Below are 19,822 nucleotides of genomic sequence, written 5' to 3'. Positions count from 1 at the left end.
GGATAATTTTTTGTTTGTCCTTAACTTAGGAAAGAGTCCTTTCCCTCCCCCCCCCCCGCCCCCTTCTTGCCTCCCCCTGAGAATTTGCAGCTTGGCCCTGTTGAGGTCAACAGGCTGTGTGAAACTCCAGACTTTCAAGTTAGTCACAAGTTTAAGCCCTCTGTTAAGTATTGTCATGGCAGTTCCTAGCCAAGAAGACTGTCTTGCCGCCAGTGTTGGAGTGCTCAGTCTTTTATAATTCTGATTACAGTGTGTCAAGGAACGTTAGGAAAACTGCATATATATATATAGCATACACTGAACTGCTGTTGCTTCTGTAGTACCTGCTGTCAATTTGCTGTACGGAACAGGGAGTGCCATTCTTGTGGGCCTTATTCTTCTTTCCCTTCTGTAATTTGTCCTTTTGAATAAGCTTCTAGGCTATCCTAACTTGGGCCCTGCCTGCCAAACCGTATCAAACAAACTTGTAGCTTATAGGCTCAGAAATGCTCAAATGCGTGAAACAAATGCGGCAAAGAAATGAAAAGCAAGCCCTGAAACTCAAGACTGCTCTGTTGGAGCCTTTCTTTCCATCCCACACCCAATGTAAATGTAAAAATAGAGTAGTTTAGCTGTGTGAGCAGAAGTGGGGATAGATTGGCACTTGCTTCATGGCTTTGCATGCTGTTTGTTTTCTTTTTACAAAAGCTTTGACAGTAATTGGAAGAGATGTTTGCTGTGGTGCTCTGGATATCCTGCCCTGTAGTAATAAATGACAGGTTATGCTGCTATAACCAATAGTCCTGTTAGCTGGAGCTTGCTGTGGGTTTGGGTTTTTGAGGGGGAGTTGTTTGTGGTGTGGGGTGGTGGGGTTTGTTGTTGGTTTTTTTTGTTGGTTTTTTTGTTGTTTTTTTTGTTGGGTTTTGGTTGGGTTTTTTTTGTTTTTTTCAAAAACATGTACAAATTACAGATAGCCGAGGAATTTATTTCATAGTTTGACTATTTCTTAAAATTCAAAGAAAGCTTATTTAGAATTTCCTACATTCTTGGCATATGTTCTTTTGCCTCAGCTTTCCTGGTAGCATTTGTCACAAATGCAGTATGTGATTCATGTGATTGCAGTCTCAAAGGGCTTGGTAGGTGAGAATTTGTAGAAGTGCAATTATTTTTTGCCATATCCCTATAGTTGTAGAATAGCCTTAATGCTGAGAATTACATACTGCTGTTTTATAATGTGTGCTGGCGCTGAATCAGCTGTGCTGGCAGGTCAGGTTATGCTGTAGCTTTGCTGCTGTAGTGTGTATGGCACAAGGGAGACATCAGTGCTCTGAAATACCAGTAGCCTGTGTGGTGTGATACCACCTGCATATTTTTGTCTCCTGGACTTCCAAGAGCAGTGAAATGATGTTAGCACTAAAGCTTCTGATGCTTCTTCAGTTCTAAAGATATATTTGAGTTGCACAAACTTGTAATTTTCCAGGTAACGTTTTCTTTTTTTTTTTGTGTGTGTGTGTGTATATATATATATATATATAAAAAGGGAAAAAGAAGCTCTTGCCAGGCTGGTGACATGCTTCATGTTGATAAAACTGTCCACGATGCAAAAATGATAGGCATAAGGTGAGGAAAATCCATCTTGATGTCTTTGGTAAGTGTTTAAACTCCCCACTGCTTCTGTTATAATTTTCAGGGAGGCCTGATGTGGCTCAAATACTGTCCTGGGTCAGACCTAATGAGACGTTTCGCTCCTGCCATGTGCTTCAGGCAAGCCAGTTAAACTTACCACCTCTCTCCTGTAAGCTGGAAATGCCGTAAGGGAATTTGGAAGGGTTAATCAGCTGTAGCCTGCAAGCTGCTTTGACATCATCTGACAAAATGATTGTGTGAAAACTCAGACTTGGTGTTTGGCATGTTGCAGTGTGCACAACATCTTCAGTTTCATGCTCCTCTGATGGTGGCAGAGGGTGACTGCTGATTTCAGTGTCTTGTGTCATAGGAGTGTGTCTGTGTGGTATCTTTTTTCACTTGCTTGCAAAGCCACCTCCAGCCAGCCTCCTAAAACACTTGGGACTGAGAAAAGCATTTCTTTTCACATCAGAAGCAAGTGTCTTCTTATTAACAGTGTGCTTTTCTTTGAAAAACAACCCTGAATTTAGGTCATGCCTTCATCTCTTCAACATTGCAAACAGAATCTGTACATCATTGTAAAGACTTGTTTGGTTTTGTCTTTTCTCTTTCATAACTGCAGTGATTGAAAGACATCTTGATCTATTCCCCTCCATCCAGCTCACCTGGATGGTGAGTCACCTGGATGGTGACTGAGGAGAGCTGCTGTCCTGACCTACACGGCTACTGTGCCTGTGCTAGGTATTTGCTTTCAATAAGAAAACAGTGGCTGAGTTGGTAGGGGTTAATCCATTGCTTGCCACTTTAAATAGGCTGCATGTCTTGTCCTTTACTGTGAAGGGTAAAGGTAGGTTGTATAACCCAGCAACCTGCCAGCTTGCACTCCTTTTTAGCATCTAAATAAGGTAGGTGAGCACATCTGGGAATTACCAGCACATCTCCGTTACTGCGGTGAGCACGTTTACTATTTCAGAAAGAAATCTTGACCGTTTATACTCAGTGGCATTTTGTGTAAGCATTGTAGATAAGAAAGAAGTAAACAAAGCTGGCAGGAAGTCAGAGGGTCAGCACTGCAGTTAGTTATTGTTTGTTCTCTTCTCCCACGTGGACTGATAATGAGCGTTTCTGCCTCATTTAGTCATGTGGTTGATAGATATATGTGGGAGTGTACGTGTGTATCTACTATCCTTGCTTGAATCTACTTCACTTTTATTTGTTTTTGTACTATTTTATGGTCTTTCTTTTTAAAAACTGACATTAAGGAGAAAATGTTTTGATTAGGCAACTGGGTGGCTCCTAAGGCACAGGATGGGCTACAGCATTCTCCTCCACCCTTGATAAAAATCTCTCGTGGCTGTCAACTGCTTGTAACCGTTCTCACACATTCTCTTTTCAGAGATTGTGCATATGGAGGGACGACAACTTTCTCTTCTGAACTGGACTGGAATTTGGTAGCTGGATCTTCTGCTATTTTTGTCCATTTGTGAAGTGTTGATAGTACTTGGCTCTCTCATAGGGCTGTCATAAACACAGCAGGCTTGATTTGGCACTGAGAAAATGCAGAGAATTCTCACTGATATTCTTGGGAACAGTATTGTTCTGGCAGCCTCCAAAATTGCCAAATGCTTGTAAGACATTCAGAAAAATCAGTGATGCTGGGGAGGACAGGCGGGAGAGGGGCAGAACTGGGTAGTTGTTGAGCTCCAGGTCTGTGTTGAATTTTGTGGAAGTACTTTCCAAACTTTTAATTGTGCAATGTGGTGGTAAAATGTGCAGCTGGTCTCTGTATCATGTATAAAAGACGCATCGTGAAGATGTTAAGGGTAAATGATGGACTGTGAGGAATTATGGGGGTTGATAGTGTTCTGATGCAAAAGATTTGAACTAGCTGGGGTGGCTTGGCTCCTTCTAAGGTGTTCTGTGTGTGGCCTTGCACTTCAAAAGTCTTGGTGAGGAGGTAGGAATTGGTTGGTTGTGTAAGGTCAGTGCCTCCTCTAGTGAACAGGCCCCAACTGCTTCTGAGGAAGCTGTAAAAAGTAGACAGGAATCAGAGATGTGATTCGTGCATTGGGAAAGTTTCTCTTTTCCACTGTTTTCTTTTTTCTACCGCTCAGCAAGGAGAGGGCTTGTGTCTTCGAGTGTAAACTTGTAAAATGCTGCTTTTTATTTTTTTTGAATGTGCGTGAATGAAAACACCTTGCATGCCTGCATTCATGTAATTTTCTTGCACACATGTATTTTCTTGCATGCATATGCACAACACTAGAACCTCTGTTTCACAGAACAGAAAATAGGTAGATTTTGTGACTATTTTTTGTTTCTAAAGGATCTTCTTGGATTACTAGTATTGTCACAGGAGCACCACCAAATGGTAGTGGCGTGTGTTTTCAGAAGTGGCTAGCAATGGGAAGACCTTCATCCCAGGAGATGGCTTGGAAAATCCTCTGAGCAGCCTCATTTTTTTTGAGGCTGTTTTCATTAAAAAAAAAAAAAGAGTGTCTGGGATCCCAAAAATCAGGCTAGGGTGATGTGTCAAGATGGGCAAGATGGCTTGTGGTATCTGGAAACTCTGACGAGCCCTCTAAAGCAGGTGCGAGGGGGAGATGAACATTCACTTCCAAATGCATAGATGTTCACACTTCTACTTTCAGCTGCATTGTGCCCATTTATTTGAGAAGATAAAACAAGGAAAATGAACTGCAAAGAGAGAGCTGTTTCTTTGTGACCTCAAGGAAATGGTTCCTGGAGATCTGACTCACTTCGGGTCTTTCCTTACTTTGCAAAGTGCTCATACTCTTAGCCCCTCTTATATTAGGTGATAAAGTATACTTTTACCTGGTGAAGCTTCTGGAGGTCATGAAAGCAGTTCTTTGAGTGTTTTAAATCCTTTTTGCGAATCCTGCCAGGGACTATTCTACAGGGAGCTGTTTCATGCCCTTCCAGCCAGTAGTTTGACATTTCTCAGCCCTGACAGACGAACTTGTGGCTGAAAAGCCATTGCTGAGGACTGTCGCTTTCCAAGGTGATGTGGCAGCTTTGTGGTCCTGGTTGCTAGATTGTTTTCTCTGAGTACCTTTACTTGTTAAGCAATCTTCTGATGACATGCTGATCAGTACTGTGAGTGAAGTATTATGGTTGCACCTCTTTCTAAAGAAGAAACTTGGTATTCTTCCTATTTTGGTTTGAACTTGCTGAGGTGGGAAGGCATCAGTAAGGAGGAGTGGGAAGTGCTGTTTCTTACTGGGTTTACCCTTGGACTGGGATTGAAGAACTGGGTTTTAGTTTTGGTTCTGCCCCTGAATTTTCTGGCTGACTCCGCTGACGTCGGTTCCTGTCCCTGTGGTTTAACTTTCGCTATTTAACAGTGCAGTTTGCTCTGGAAAAATAGGCTGTATGAGAGCTACGTGTTAATAACTAGCTCTAGGAATAGAGGAGTCACTGGCTCTGTGATGAATATGATAACCTTAAACTACAGCATAGCATGGTACTAGGCACTGAGGACCTTGTAATTATTAGTGTCACGTTTGCTTTCTGACTGAGATGTTCTGAAGCCAAATATTATTTCAACCAGCAAGTAAATCTCTTATTTTATTTTTATTCTATCAAATGAGAACAATTTTTCATGCTTAGTACTAAATTATCATTGGGTTAAAAAACAATCTGGAAACACAGGATTGTGTTGAGTACAGCAATAGCAATGTTTTAATTACGTGAAACTCAAAACATACTTTCTCTTTGCTTGAATCCAATGTATGGGCTGGAGGCGTGAAAGCTATGAGTGTGACTAAATTACTAAAGAGTGATAGCACCAGCCAGGATTCCCAGATGACTGGGTGTTTTGACTTCCTCATTTATGGCACACAGAAGGGAATGTTCAGTGGGTTTTTTCTTTTAAAATAATTTTCAAGCTTAGTGCTTACTGAGGACTAGGTCCCATTCAGGGACTGTTCTGTCAGTTCAGCATTTGTCTTCAGAGCTCCTTGCTCCTTTGGGTGGCTTTGATTTCTTTCCAGTTCTTTTCCTCTTTCCATTGACTTGCAGTGCTCCCACCCACTGCTGACTGGTATGATTCCTGAGCAGGCCCTTATCACTGTTGCCTCTGGTCCTCTGTTCGCCTCTTGAGTAAATCTGTAGTCCTGAGGTACTATCAGGATAGCTTAACAAGACCCTTCTCTGTGCTTTGCACCCATTTGCAGTATGAATGCTTTTGCAGTTGTCAAAGAAGAGACAGTGCTTTGAGGCTTATGACCCTGCCTGAGCCTTTCATCTACTCTGAGGGTCACATTCTCTTTGTAATTGCACTGAAGTGACTTTCCACTACATTTGGTACATGCATGCAGACATGCCATAATTTGTTCTGTAAGACACAACCTTCCCGTAATTAGAAGGAATATGTAAGCTTGCCTGCCTCAAATATGGCATTAGGGTGCGCTCTCTCATTAAATCAACATAAATCTTTTCACATAGTCTCATTGGTTCCCTGCCGCATTTTCTGCCTCGAGTAATGAACAGAATTTCTGTTTGTGAGTGAAAGCTTGCTCTATTTGGATAATTCTCTTTCTTGGCCATACTGGTGCAAACTGGAGGTAAGCTTACGCAGATGTGTGACATTACTCTGTCGTAACACAAATACGAGTGCTGAAATTATCTGGTGGGGGACCTGTGTTCAGTTTCCTGTCCCTCCCAGAAGCCTGGAGTATGTTGTACAGGAAACACAGACCTCCTTGAGTTTGTGAGGTGTTCTGTTCGACTGCCTACAACTTTGGATGGTTTTACTGCTCTCAGGAGATCCAGGGATTTCTTCTCTTCCCTCACTTTGAATTCTTCAGTAAAAAGATCCCTGAAAATGCTCCAGTAGAAGTGTGGGTACCATATGGCCGGTTTTTAGCCTCCTGCTACATGTTTTCCAGGTTGCTTCCTTTGGACTCAAGGGGTATCTATCTGGTGGCCAGGTTGGGTATCACCAGGCTGTATTTTTTCTTGAGGCCTCTTAGACTTTTGCTCTCAGTAGTGTCTTTGATAAAGAGTTTTACAAACTCTGCTCAGTTGTTTTCTGTAGTGTGGGTTCAGCTGCAACGTGTGGTTAAAAAATGGCAGCCCTTGCTTTCTTTGGATGAGATTAACTCTTGATGTAATTCCCAATGATTTTTGGTATTTATACCTGCATTCAATTTTGGTCTGTATGATGGCAGCTGGAGGCAACATTTTTTTCTTTATATGTGGGTAGAATTTGCTCACTAACTCCATGCTGCTACAAAAATTTTCCTTTCAAATCCTCTAGACTATTTGCACTAATCCTCATTAATGTATTCTGTGGATTTCTATCATTTGCTTTTGTCTATTGCTATGTTTTTCTTGTACCTAAGAAAGCCTGAAAATAGGAATTCTGGAATAGAAAAGGACTTGTAAGAAGATTGCGTATTACTCTTGGTTTTCTAGTGGCTACTCTTTTCATTGCTGTGTTAACGTAGAGACTTAATGAGCAAGTCTGGCTCCAGGGCAAGGCTGAGCGCTGCTCTGAACAGCAGTTTCCATCTAGGGTTCCTTTGAAACGAAGCATTTGCTAACCTGCCGGCTTTTATTTTTGTTTATCTGTGCCTACTGCATTCATAAGGGCATGGTAAAGGGTACAGTCACGCAAAGGGCTGTCTGAAGACTTTTGGAGACTGGAAGTGATGCACTCAGAGCAGCTACTAAAGCATATTTCGGATATTAATGCCTAAATCTAGAAGTGGCATGATGCCTCCCCTCTCCTTTGACCTTCTCTTTTAAGTATGTGCATTCAACCAAAACCCACTGTCCTGTCTCCTGAGGGTGTTAGGATTAGACCTCCTGTTAGGGTCTAGAGAGTGTTTTCTAACAGAGTGACATACATGTTGGTGAGGATATGCAGCATCTGTAACATGGCATTCCCTGGATGCTGTGTTTCGCTGTTTGCTTCAGCGGGGTATTTGCATTGCTAACACCTTCCCTAGAGAGTGCGGAGTTTCACATCTACTCTCCCTTTTCTTTTTCAGGCCCAGGCCTGTTTGCTTCTCCAGAAGGTTCTGCTACTTCGTGAACTGAAGCTCCTTATGACAGAGGAGGAGTGGGAGGAATTGATCAGAGAAAGCATCAGCCAAGTGACAGAGGTAACAAGCTTCAACATGTCAAACGTGTAGATAGCACCTGATGGGTGCTGCTTTTGCTGGTGTGGTGCTCGTTCTCAGAACTGGAGTCTGGAGCTTTGCTCAGCTTAACTGATCTTAGAGAGGCTGTGCCTGCTTGCACCAGGTCTGAGTAGCGTCCACCAGGATTACAGCATTCTTGTAACACCGCTGTTTAGATGTGTTTTCACAGAGTGCAAGAAATATGCCTGGTACAGCTCAGCAGTGCCTGTGTATGGATGCAAGAGACAGAGCTCGAGTTTTAAGGAATACACTCATACAGATCAATTTAAGGTGGTTTTAAAAACTGTTTTGAATTGAAAGGTATTGTGAACGTTTACTTAATTTCAGAAAATGTTATGGAAGTTCTGTATTTGAATAAACTTCAGGGCCAAAGAGGTTGAGCTGAGGTGCGCTAGACTTCTGACTCCTGGTGCACTGCAGGCCTTCTGGACCAGACTCCCTTCCTAATATTGTTTGTCAGGGAAACCTTAAAATACATTGGAAAATAATTTGTACAGAAAAAACAGTGACAGAAATTGCAGGGCTCCTGATTCAATGGCAAGTGTGGATTGTACCTGAAGGCAGTTTTTGGGTCCAGCTATTATGTAGGAGGTGATCTGTGGGACAGGAGACTGAAGAAGCAAATGCCATTCAATTATATTCTTGTGGATTGACGTGGGGGGAGCCAAGCAGCCAAATTAATGTTATGATGTGGTGGCTAAATTTGATGACATGGGAGATTCCAGTCTTGGTGTTCTACGTAACTGTAGTATTGACCTCTTTGTAAGTGTAGCTTTCATTCTTTACTTACTCTTTAAATGCTGGTTACGTGGTAATTTAGGCCATTCTATAATTTGCCATACTGGAATGGAACAATTAGCTCTGTTTTCTTTAGTCAAGGAGGGACAAAATCTAAGCAAGTTTAAATTAAGGAATTCAGAGGTGCTATTTATAATTCTTGAGGAAGCAGGTAATCCTGGTTTCATTAAATGGCTTCTATTTAATGGTTACATCAAGAATCCAGTGGGTGGAGTTAGGTATGATTTTATTTTCCAGCTACATAAAACATACCACTCCTTCCAACGCGGTCATCTCCATGTTTCTCTCTAGCAGCTGAATACCTGCAGGACTCCGTGACTCACTGGGAAACCATAAACATTTACAATGCCTTTATGTTGTTCTTGTCAGGGAAAGTTTAGCAACTTGCAACCCGTCCAGTATTTTAATGAGCTTTGCTACCAAAGCTTCTTCAGTGCTTCTCATTTCTGTGGTCATCGGTGTTTAAAGAAAAATTCCTGGGAAATATTGTCAGTTTGTTTGGGCTGTCCAAGGTGTATACCCTGTGGGCAGGAGGCCTCCCATACTATTAACTGGTAGTGGCATGTAGGTGCTAGTTCTCTTTTTGGCCTGAAAAAGCCCTGACATAACATTTTGACAGAGCTGAAGTTTTATTGCCCTACCTCTAGTTGAAAGGTCTGCATTTGCTGTCATTGGCCATTCTTGCCACCATCCCTCACAAATAGCTGTTTTAAGAGGAAGAAATGATAATGCAGAATTTTACACCTTTCTTTGACCCAGGGAGAAGTCCGAAATAACCTGGGAGGCCAACTCTTTAACTGACTGTACTGATGTGCACTTGTAATTCAAGCAGCGGTATTGTTCACAAGGAAGCTGTCACCTGAACGCTTTGCTACGCTCTCTGTGTTCTTGGTCAGATTTGCAGCTATGGGGCTGGTAGCTCTTGTAGCTGTAAGGCTGTGAGAGAGGACAGAGCTATCTTCTCGTGCCTGCTTTCTCATCCTGTCTTGCCTCAGTGATTGCCTTGCATACCTGCAGACCCCTTGGTGAGGAGCAGGGAGCCTGGGATGGTTTTAGGCAGTGATATGTGCTGGAACTGGGAAATAAGCAATGTGAGAAAACTGCAGAGTCTTGGATATCATTGAGTTATGTGTGTAAAACTAAGAGGCAGATGAGGGAGAATCAACAGCCAGGAACTTTAAATGAAGAGACAGCTTCCTGAAATAGCAGCTCTGGTTGCTGCGAGGCAATGGCTCTTGTGCTTACATAAGCTAACTTGACCTTATTTGTTCCCAAAATGTTTAAGCGTGCTTATAAAACACATATCACAGTCATGAGGGATTCATGTTTGCCGTTTGCCGCCTCCTTACTGTCAGTGAGGGAAGTCTTGATATCCTAGTGGGTACTTTGGAGTTGACTTGCTCTTGTGGGGGCCCTGCTTGCTGTTGGTGCTCTTGGCTTGTTCTGCTGGGTCACCTGGGCAGAAAGCCTTGTCCACAAGCTGTGGGACTGCCCTGTGAGCTGTTTTTTATCGGACAGCAAGCAAAGGTAAGGAAGTAGAGAAATAGCTCTGGCACAGTTTTAGCCTCCCTGGTCCTAGTTATTTTAAACAAAGCAGAACCTTGCTACAGTTGTTCAAGTTTATTCTGCTGTTGGGAGTCTAGATAACTCAGTTGTCTTTACAGTATAAAGAAATAGAGTCGCTTCATGTTGTAAATGACAGAGCTCACCTGAGATGCTAGAGCATCTGACAGAGACTTCTTCCTCTTCAAGAGCTTTGTTCTTTTATCAGTAGGTCTCAAAACGCTTTACAAAAGGAATTCAAACCAGTGAGTTGTTGATGTAATGAAGAAAGTATTTTGCAGAAACCCAAGAGCTAATGTATTTAGTTTACTGAAGTCGTTCACCGTGTTTTACAGATGACACGCTTGGCTGGGAACTGAGCCAGGAATCAAACTTGGGTCTCCTGAGACATCCCAGAGACCCTCCTTCCACATGGACAATCTGACTGTTTCTTAACTTGGCTTCAGAACATGCCGTTGTGTTGGATAGCAATCCGTCCCCATGTTAATCTAGGGAGGATGCTGGTTGTTTTGAGTTCAGACTGCCCGGAGTCATGCAGTGAGGCTAGTGGCAGAACCCGAGAGGCCCGAGTTCCCCATTTCATGTGGGGAACTGTCGCAGAGTTTTGGCGAGGGATCTCTGTGGGGTTGCTGCTAGGGCTCACACACTGTCTTTTTGACTCTATCAAGCACCTCTCAATTTGGTCTTTCAGCTCTCCCAGTTGTCATTGTGGGCACATTTTGGTGTTTGTTCCTTGTGTTAGATACATTTCTGGTTTCTTTGTGATATGTTACAAAATTGCTGTCTTGGCTTTAGAGTGACATTGAAGCTGTGCCAATTTTCTAGTAACTCACCGACAGATTTGGGGCAGGAAGCTCCAGGATCTGAATACATAGTGTCATTACCTTTTGCTGTTGTCCCTTTCCCAGGGACTGGCTTGCCCTCCTGAACTGAGGTGCTTTGTGTAACTCTCAACTTACGCTGAAACTCCCTGTTACGATGTGAAAGTCAGGGGGAAGCGGGAAAGGATTTTGAGGAATATTCCAGAAAATGTATATTTTCATGGCTGAGCAACTTCACAAAAAAACAGCCCTCAGAAAACAGTTGTTAAAACTGCTTTCTTTGACTTGTACGCAGCAGTTTCCTGAGGGTTTCCTTTGTCTGTCTTCTGCAGTAAGTACATCATAGGAAGGGCCCAACTTTGGTACTCTTTTTTCTTTTGCTTGTTTTGTCAATGTTATAAGGGACAGGCAGAGCAGATAGTGTTCAGGTTGGCTGTTTGAAACCAAAATGGGATCAAGGCATCCTGGAATGTAAAAATGCTCACAGAATCTGATACCTAGGTTCAGGGCAAGACCAAAGCACTCCAGGTCACCGGTATTGGAGACTTTCAGGTATACACATAACCCGAATGAGACGCATGTGATGCCTCCTTACACTTAGGTGGTTACTTAGGCTTGGACTGGGCAGGCAACCGTGTTTCTGTAGAAAGGCATGAATGTAGACAGACAGGGGATTACATGGCCTGTGCAAGGGATGGTATAGATAACCCAAGACCTCTTTTCCAAGGCTCATATCGTTTGAAAGTTACTGTGTGCTCTCTGAAGACTTTTATTCTATGGCATTAAAGGGTTTTGTTGCTATTGCGTTGTTCAGCTAGGGTTTTAAAATAAGTAGCTGGAGCCACTCAGAAGGGGGGGGATATACTATATATAGCCTTCCAGTGTAGACATGCCCTTCATTTCTGAAGGGCATCACATTTGATTATTGGTGTCTTAGTTTGTAGGGAGATAAATTATTAACAGTGACTTCATCAAATCTCTAAAAAAGCCAATCTTCAATTTTTTTCTTGAAGATTGCCTGAACTTTTATCTGTCCATCTTTATAAAATCTTAATTCATTGCCCTTTCTCAGCCTCTTAGCTTGTAAAATGAGGCCAGTAGTGATTTAACTGATATCTTTGACATGCTTTCAGAGTACTGGATGTCTCTGTGGAGAGTTTATTCTCCTCTGTTCCCTCAGCTGTCCTGTATGGTTTTTCCCTGCTGCTTTTTCGTATGGTCTATGGAAAAAAAAAAAAAAACACAGATCTTTAAACTTGGGAAAGCATTGACATTTTCTGTGAGAATGGCTTCTGGATTTTTGGGCTCCTCCCTCTAATAACAGCCAAAATAAACATTGAAAAAAATGCCCTTTAGTTATACCCTCCTCCAGCATGTGCGTCTGCTTAGTCCCCTACCTTCTCTCTCTCTCGGTCAGTGACAAGCAGAAACTTGGTGGTTCCCATCCCTTTGTGAGCATTTCTTGATGACTTGTTTCTGCTAGAAGTGCAAGGAAAAGAGTTTTGAACATTTATACTTTTAGTCTTCAGAAACTTAGTGAGAGAGAATGGAGGGAGGAGGGACTGTCGGTGCTTTCTTCCTGCTTTTAGTGCTCTTGGCAGCAGCTGCTGTGCTGTTCAGGTGGGTGGTGTGAGAACCTCTCCTTGTGTGCTTGCGTACCTTGTGTACATAGAGTTGGAAATGGATCTGGCTCTGTGGATAGATGGAAAACTGGTGTGAAGATGCATAGTCTTCCCTCCTCCCTTCTTTGTCTTCCATGATTTAGCCTTAAGTTCTAGCTTGGGTTCTTCTATTGTATAGTGAATATTGACATGAAAGGAAGTATTTGGGGGTGGCTTGTCTGGGTTTTGGGAAGCTCAGAGTTGATTCCTGGCTCTGTCATGGTCTATGTGACTCAGTCATGTTACTTGGCCTCTCTGAGCCTCTGTGAAATAGAGCTAAATGATGCTGGCTTACGTCTTACCTCTCAGGAGAAATGTGAGACTAATTACAGGTGAGGTGAGGGTGCTTACATCCAATAATAACAGGAGCTATGAGCATACAGAATACAAAAATACTTTGGTTGTCAGTTTGTTATTAGCCTCTAAATAGCAGAGGAAGGCTGTGCCCCTCCCAAACCCCTCAGCTTTACCTGTATGTGGACATGGGAAATCTTCTGCTTTGGCTCAAGTAATGGGCACGCTCTTGTAGGGCCCCAAACCCACTTGCTGGGGGTCCTGTGGGTGTGACTCCACCATAGGGACCTGAGCCACAATGGCAGCAAAATGCCAGGTTGTGCCTTTGCTCGGGACCCTGCATGCAGCATGGAGCTAGGGCAAAGCTTTAGCTTTCACAGTGTGGAAGCAGTCAGCATACTGAGATCAGACCTCTTAAGCACTTTCTTGTCATGACTCTGGACGTTCAGTAGGGTGGAAATTTTGCTGAACTATTTGCTGCTGGAGAAGAGAGTTTACCTTAGCAACCTTGGGCTGTGCCAGGGGGTGTAAGGTCATGCAGGGTGGGTGGAGGTATGTGTTTTGCAGAAGGCACTTGGCACTGTATTCAGCCATGAATCTGCACGTTTATCCATCAGCATCAGGTATGTTATGGGGGAGGAGGGGGAAAGATGGAGATAGCACAGCATGCGGAAAGAATGCAGGTTGGCCGGGCTTCTCCAGCTCACGGAGCAGTGATGGATCTGTCAGGCTGATCCCACGGAGGGGAAAGGCTGTTTGTTTTGCACAATGAAATAGGCTGAAGGACGTGCTGGGAATGCATAAATAGTAAATGGCGTTCAAACTTCCAGCTAGGAAATGTGCTTGTCTCTTGGTAGCAGAACAGTCGTCTGCACTCTTGAGATACTGCTGCGTCTTGTAAGTCTGGGCTAAGTGTGTCCCCCACTCTGGTACCTGTGAAAGGGGAAGAGGTGCAGACAGGCTGAGACTGCAGGTGGGTGTGAATGTAGAGGCTTCCAGAAACATTGCGTGGCTCCATATAACAGCGTATTGCCATCTCCCTTGCAAGGAAAGCTGGGATAATGACTTTGGCTCTAGATGCACATGCACCACTTTCTGCTGTATTGCAGGTTGCAGTCTTGGGCTTAGACTAAAATCCTACCTGGGAAACTGAGGCATGGAGCTGTGTGGTTCACACCTCTTTCTAGCTGCCAGCCCTCTGTCCTACTTGTATGACTGAATTACTGCAGGTATTCACTTCCTGTGCTCTAACAAACTTGTTTTATACTTTGTGAAGATAAAGGAATGCTGTGAAGTGCAATGAGAGATGGAACAAAGGTTGGATCCTGCAGTAGTTGGGTTACCTCCATGTGTGATGCAGGAATTAGGAATATAAGAAAAAACACTGATTGATAAGATGCTGGGGGTGTGCTGTTCACCTCGTAGAAATCCTAGAAGTAGAGAACTTTGGATGCAGGAGTGCCATCCACCAGAAACAGCCAGAGGCTTTTGGAGGCAATGTGTTTGACATAACAAGACAAAACCATCTCTGCCAGCTGAATCCATGTAGGATGAGGCAGGAACTGTATTGCTGTATTGTCCTGAGATGAGATGGGAGTTCCAGCTGTGAAAAGTGCCTCCATATTTTTTCCTTTTGGAAAATGACCTGCCCAGATCTGCTGACAGCTCAGATGTACAGACGTGATTAACCGTCATAGGTATTACTGAGCTGTAACTGGAACTGAGATTCTCTCTAAAGTGGGACTGGCTGTTACTGAAGGAGCAGAGTAAGAAAAGCAGAAAATGGGAGAAAACCAACATAATCAACAAGTGATGCAAGCATGGCTGTTGAATACAAGCCACGTGGTCTCTCTGCTTTTAGTATTGAATGATTGGGTTATGTGACTCTTAGGTTGGTAATACTTTCAGAGGGCAGGGGAAGGGAGAGTCGGATAGCTTTGCGAACAGCACATGGCAGAGAATTGCAGAACAGGTTGTCAGACAAGTTCTTCTGGGTTTTTGCTTAACCCTCCACCACTGACCTGTAGCATAGCTGGAAGCAAAACCCCTGCTTTGTGCCTCAGTCTTGCTATGTAAAATGGAGATACTTGCAAACCTTGTGCAAGTCTTTTGCGATCTAATCGGTGTTTGAGGCTCTCCTAAGGATGCTGCAGATGACCGAAATACTACTTTTCTTTTTAAAGCATGTTTGCCGTGCGTTGCAGTTTGTCATCTGTTACATAACAGCTTTTACTTTAATTTTATGAATGTATTTTATACATTGCCCAAATGAAATCATGGTAGGCCTGTAAAAGGATTGACCTACACAATTGGGGTGGCAGTGCTAATTTAATCTTTCAGATAGCTGAGTGAGGGAGCAGACCAAAGCAATCTGTTGTGCGAACCCGTAATGTACAGCCAATGGTCAGTACCTTATGTAGCAAGAAGTTATGACAAATACTTGGGAAAGCTGCTTTTGAGGTTTGGACCCAGTTCCCACTGAAGAGACTTGGGATTTCATTCCTTGGGAGCAGTTCCCCAAGGCTTGCCAGCAGCCCCACTCCAAAGTCAGCTTCTTTTTATGTAACCAGAGCACAGCATGTTTGTATTGATGTCACATGCTAACACAAATCCCGTGGAAGCAGACGCTCCACTGTGTACACTCCCTGCTATGGGAGGATGAGAGTGAAGCAATGCGTGCGTGACAGAAGATACCATCTCATGTAATGCATAATGGGGAAGTACTCTGAGACAGTGGTGATGAGATCAGGATAATAAGTGACACTGAGCTGAGGAGGAATTGGACTCAGGTCTTTAAGGAAGCTTGACTGTGTCAACCATACCACATACAGAGGTGCTGGCATTTTTGTGCTCTTCGGAGTAAATTTCTTTTACACCCTTTGTAGCAGAAGGGAAGGAGAAAAGGCACGTATTGAGAAATAGTAAGACTATATCTGAATCCAGCTTCCTTGAAGCCAATCCATTCTGCTTCTGGACTAGAGAACATTTTGCATTCTGTAGGAATTAATTATCTGCTGCTTCTTGGCTGCTCCTTTGGCTTTTCCACCCACCCCCACCCTCTTCCTTGTTCTTTCCTCATCTTTGAGAGCTGTTTAAAAGTGATCCATTTCAGTAGGGAGCTATTTGTTTGCACAGCACCTAAATTGTACTGGATTGCTTCTGGCTATTTATGCTGGTGGAACTGCGCTTGTGTTTCCAGACTCATGCAAAACACTGCTTTTAATATAGATGCTTAGTCTTACAGCACTGATGTCGCTAGACCAGTGATGTCTTCCATGTCCAACTGGGCAAGCCACCCTTTGCATTCTACAGGTCTGCATGGATTTGGGTGGGCACCCCAAACTAAACGCACGTCCCAATTCCCAAGCACCTGAAAATTGCTTGCAGACTTCTGAAAATCAGCCCCTCGGATGTTGTTCAGAGCTATAGGACTTTTCTATTGACTTCAGTAGGATTTGTTTCAAACCCTTCAAAGCATCAGGGCAATTCTGGGAAGCAGGGATGGCAGCAAGAACAGGCAGAGTCAAGCCAGCACGATTTAAATGCAGCCATCTACATCACTCATCTACAGTGAAGAGAAAATGCAATTTATTTTTAACACCTTCTTAATTCCAAAATGTTTTATATTAAAAAGATGAAATGACAGTTGACTTCACTGTGGCTCCTTCTCACAGTACTCTCCTGATTCCTCTTGTCCTGAAAAGCTGACAATCCATACTGATTTTCTCTCACTGGGAACTTGTAGGTGACTTAGCAAAATAAGGATCTCGATTTAATAGCCTCTCTGAAAGCTACTTTAACCACAAGTAATGACTTAGCCTGGCAATATCTTGTTCTTCAAATTGCAAAGAAAATTTTTATGCAAATCAGTCTGGTTTGTTTTCATTATTGATTTGCTGATCATCATTATTATTATTTATTGTGGTAAGCCTAATAAATGGAGTGTGCATGGCCCATGGGGTGTTATATCCTACGTGTGAAGATTTTTTTTTTTTTTTTTTTTTTTAAATTACACACCCTATATTTGTTTCTCGTTTTACCTGAAAGACTTTAGAGCTGCTGAATTGAATGACCTTGTAGGTTAATGACAGCTCTGGAATAGAGTTGCAGTGCATCTATATCAGGAGAGAGTAATTAGCAAGTTATTGATAGTCAGATGAAGTTGTGGCTTGAATTCCAGCCAGCAGAACATGGTGGCTTTCTAATACAGGGCTTGAGTGGACCATCCTGGTGAGGAAATAAGTGTATCTTTATTATTTAAAAAAGATACTCCTAGGGTGTGGAGCCTGTACAGATAGTAAATAATTCTACTTGAAGGCTGCTGTTCCTGCAGATATGTTATCTGGTCTCCCCACTTTTTCTGCTAAAAGTGTTCCTTACACTCTTGCCGGCCATCATTATTTTTCTGTTGTGGGATTTTTACTTTATTTGCCACCTATATGCTGTTATAGATGGAGAATAGTTTGCTCAGAGTCCTTAAAATTACTTCCAGTCTGAATGGAGCAAAAGCAATAGATGGTCTAATGGGAGAGATTGCATCTCCTGGAGAGCTACGACCTTCCACTGCTGGGTACAGGTTTGGTGCAGTAACTTAGCAGTGGTGCGCGTTGCCTGAGGCACCGAGGATGCTGAGCCTGGGGCAGACCTTCCCAGTTGGCCCGGTCGGTGTGTTCGAACTCCAAGCAAAGGCAGGTTTGGCCACGAGTGCAGCCTCCTCCAGAGGAATAGGCTGTTATGGGGCACGCCACTGTCTACCATAAGCTTGTCCCTGCAAATCCGATCTCCTGTTAGTGTAATCTGTGCAAGCTGTACTTACACCACAGTGTGTACATCCGCACAGGTATATAGTGGTGAAGAAAACTACCATGTAAGCGAGGCTGCGAGGACCAGCCGCAGGCAGAGGATCAGTACCCCTGAGCCCCTGGGCCACCTTTTTGATCCAGCTGCCTTTTTATGGCTATTTTCTGCCCTTCTGCACTTGTAAATAACTCTGGCTTTTATTTGACCTATCTTTAGAGTGTTTTTCCTCTAAGCCAGACCTTTCAGTGTCTTAGAGACCCTGCAGCACATACAGGGAACACAAAGAGATGAGATTTTTCTCTCAGTCATTTCAGTGAATTTAAGCTTGATTGACAAGCCCTGTTCTAGTGCTGGCAACTGGGATTTCCTAGGCGTAAGTGTTAATGGATTTTTGCATTAGCGCTTTATGTGTAAATCCCAGCTTCTGCAGCTGAGAAGCTGTTGTCCCTCAGGTGAGTCTGTTGTCTGGCAACCTCCTGGCCTTTCCAGGGCAGGGGTGGATATTGTCTTTCCTCTTTTTCACCAGGAGGCAGCAACATGTCTCCAGTTGTGCTGTAGCTTAGAAACTAGGGAGAGCAGCAGGGTTGTGCCTTTGTGGTATGGTTGTTCTTATTTTGTCCATTTGTTCCTTCATTAACCTGGGCATCAGCAGCTTCCACCATGTACCCTCCTGAGCATTTCCAGAGTTTGGTGGGTTTTGTGTTCCAGAGTTATTTTGGTGTCAGGTTAATCCCGCCAATCGTTACTCATCTTCTGCTTTCTCCTGAGAAGAGTGATTTGTTTCCCCATTTAATGTGTGCTTCTTTTTCATCTCCCCATTTAATTTGCAGAGTTTGAAAATGGTTGGCAAGTGTATCCTGAAGGCTGAGAAAGAGAAAGTTGCCAAGAGCTTGGAGCTGTTGAACTTTCTCCTCAAAACTGTGACAGAACAGGTGAGTGTGTGACCCAATGTGTGGCAAATGGTTGTTCTTCTGAATACTACCAAGGCCTCTTCTAAATGTCACACTTGGATTTTACCTTGTGACTGCTCCATCGCTGCATCCCACCTCATTTCTTACCGAAGGTACCCCTGGAGGGAATGCCTAGCTGCATTTGAGGACAAAAGAGCCCTCATGTCTGAAGGAGTGATCCATAGCTCTTGTGAGCTGATCTCCAAGAGCTTGTTGAAGGATTTGTGCAGTGTTCTGCAAATGCATGTGGCATCTTGTTTCTTATCAGCAGAAATATGGCCTGGGATACAGTGAGGGTGAGCTGGGTTTTGTCCCATATCATTGCTCTGTCCTTTCCACTGAACTCCAGAGATTTTAGTTTCCAGAAACTGAGACTTACTCAGAAGCTTTGTGAGTGGGAGTGAAGCTTTGTTCTGGGGCTTTGTTTTCCCTAATGAAAAATAGCTTTTTTTGAACATGAGAAGATTTTTCTGTAGGTGACAAAGTAAGTCTCCAACATGGTCTTATTTACTGGAGCAAAACAACACAATCAGCAGAATTGCTGAAGCCCAGTTTCCTACTGATAAGCACTGAGCTCACACCACAGCCGGTTTCTTTGTGAAGACCTAATAGGAAAGTGGGTGGAGGAGAGATTATTTCCAAGGCTCTTGTAGGAACTGAATAGCCTTTGAGACGCCCCGTTCTGTCTGGTTTTACTGAAATTATCCAGTGGGTTATGGAAGCTGTAGAGGCAGCCAGAGGCAGCATGATTGCGTCCTTTAGAAACCAGACTGAAAATGCTGCTGCTTTTCTTTTAGATAGGTACATAGTCATGTGTCTTCTTCCCCCTGCTCCCAGCCATGGACTGAAAAGGAACGAGGACCAAAGGACCTTTCAGTCCCTTTTATGCCAGTGCAGTTCTAGCTGTTAGACTCATGCCTCCATGCTAGAGACCCAGTTTTCAAGCAAACCCTGTACCTGATGGCGTGGTGTGACTCGCCGTTTTTTGCCCCCAAATTGAAGTGGTGTTGCAGATGGACTCAGGGCAGCAGCTTGGAGAAGCCAGGCAGGATTGGTTATTCCAGCTATAGTTTTATCCCGAGGATGGCCTGTGCCCTGCTGCTGTGAGTACCCCTTCTGCATTCGCTTTGCAGATTGTCTGTTTGTACTTGCCTCTTGCA

General features: G+C 43.5%; 1 protein-coding gene across 1 annotated transcript in view; it reads left to right on the top strand.

Moving 5' to 3' along the window:
- Nucleotides 1–19,822, top strand: part of MYBBP1A (MYB binding protein 1a) — a 61,502-nt gene that overhangs the window by 39,027 nt on the left and 2,653 nt on the right. The window contains exons 24-25 of the mRNA XM_075719649.1: nucleotides 7,623–7,736; nucleotides 18,543–18,644. Coding sequence (XP_075575764.1) covers nucleotides 7,623–7,736; nucleotides 18,543–18,644 — 216 coding nt within the window. The remainder of the gene's footprint in view (nucleotides 1–7,622; nucleotides 7,737–18,542; nucleotides 18,645–19,822) is intronic.

Source organism: Pelecanus crispus, chromosome 12 (genome assembly GCF_030463565.1).
Source record: "Pelecanus crispus isolate bPelCri1 chromosome 12, bPelCri1.pri, whole genome shotgun sequence".
Lineage (NCBI taxonomy): Eukaryota > Metazoa > Chordata > Aves > Pelecaniformes > Pelecanidae > Pelecanus > Pelecanus crispus.
Note: the sequence above shows the minus strand (reverse complement) of the source record. Positions and strands in the feature narration are given on the sequence as shown.